Source organism: Pteropus vampyrus, unplaced genomic scaffold, assembly GCF_000151845.1.
Source record: "Pteropus vampyrus isolate Shadow unplaced genomic scaffold, Pvam_2.0 Scaffold1, whole genome shotgun sequence".
Lineage (NCBI taxonomy): Eukaryota > Metazoa > Chordata > Mammalia > Chiroptera > Pteropodidae > Pteropus > Pteropus vampyrus.
In genome coordinates this window covers 26,379,758-26,380,099 of record NW_011888782.1, presented here as the reverse complement: position 1 = coordinate 26,380,099, position 342 = coordinate 26,379,758, and the positions used below count along the sequence as shown (strand labels likewise).

At 47.7% G+C, this 342-nt stretch overlaps 1 protein-coding gene across 2 annotated transcripts in view; it reads left to right on the top strand.

The window, feature by feature from the left end:
- Positions 1-342, top strand: part of PLA1A (phospholipase A1 member A) — a 37,068-nt gene that overhangs the window by 30,838 nt on the left and 5,888 nt on the right. For both annotated transcript variants that reach the window (XM_023523064.1, XM_011374704.2), the window contains one exon: positions 42-150. In XM_023523064.1, coding sequence (XP_023378832.1) covers positions 42-150 — 109 coding nt within the window. The remainder of the gene's footprint in view (positions 1-41; positions 151-342) is intronic.

Below are 342 nucleotides of genomic sequence, written 5' to 3'. Positions count from 1 at the left end.
AGGCCTCTAGTCCAGTCATCTGCTCTGCTTTGGTTTCCTAGTGCATCATAGCTTCGTGGAGTTTTACTTGCAGGAACCAAGAAACAAGGACACCAGCATCGTGATCACTTTCCTTAGTAGCAATGTCACCTCCTCAGTCAAGATCACCATGTAAGTAGGTGTTCCTCATGGCTGGCCTCTCTTCTTAGGATATAGTTGCTTTTTAATTTTACACACACACACACACACACACACACACACACACCCACACACACACACAGACAGACACACACACACCAAGACAGGCACTGTGTCATCACTGATGGGTGAGCCTAGCCCAGTAAGCTGAGGGCAGAATCTACC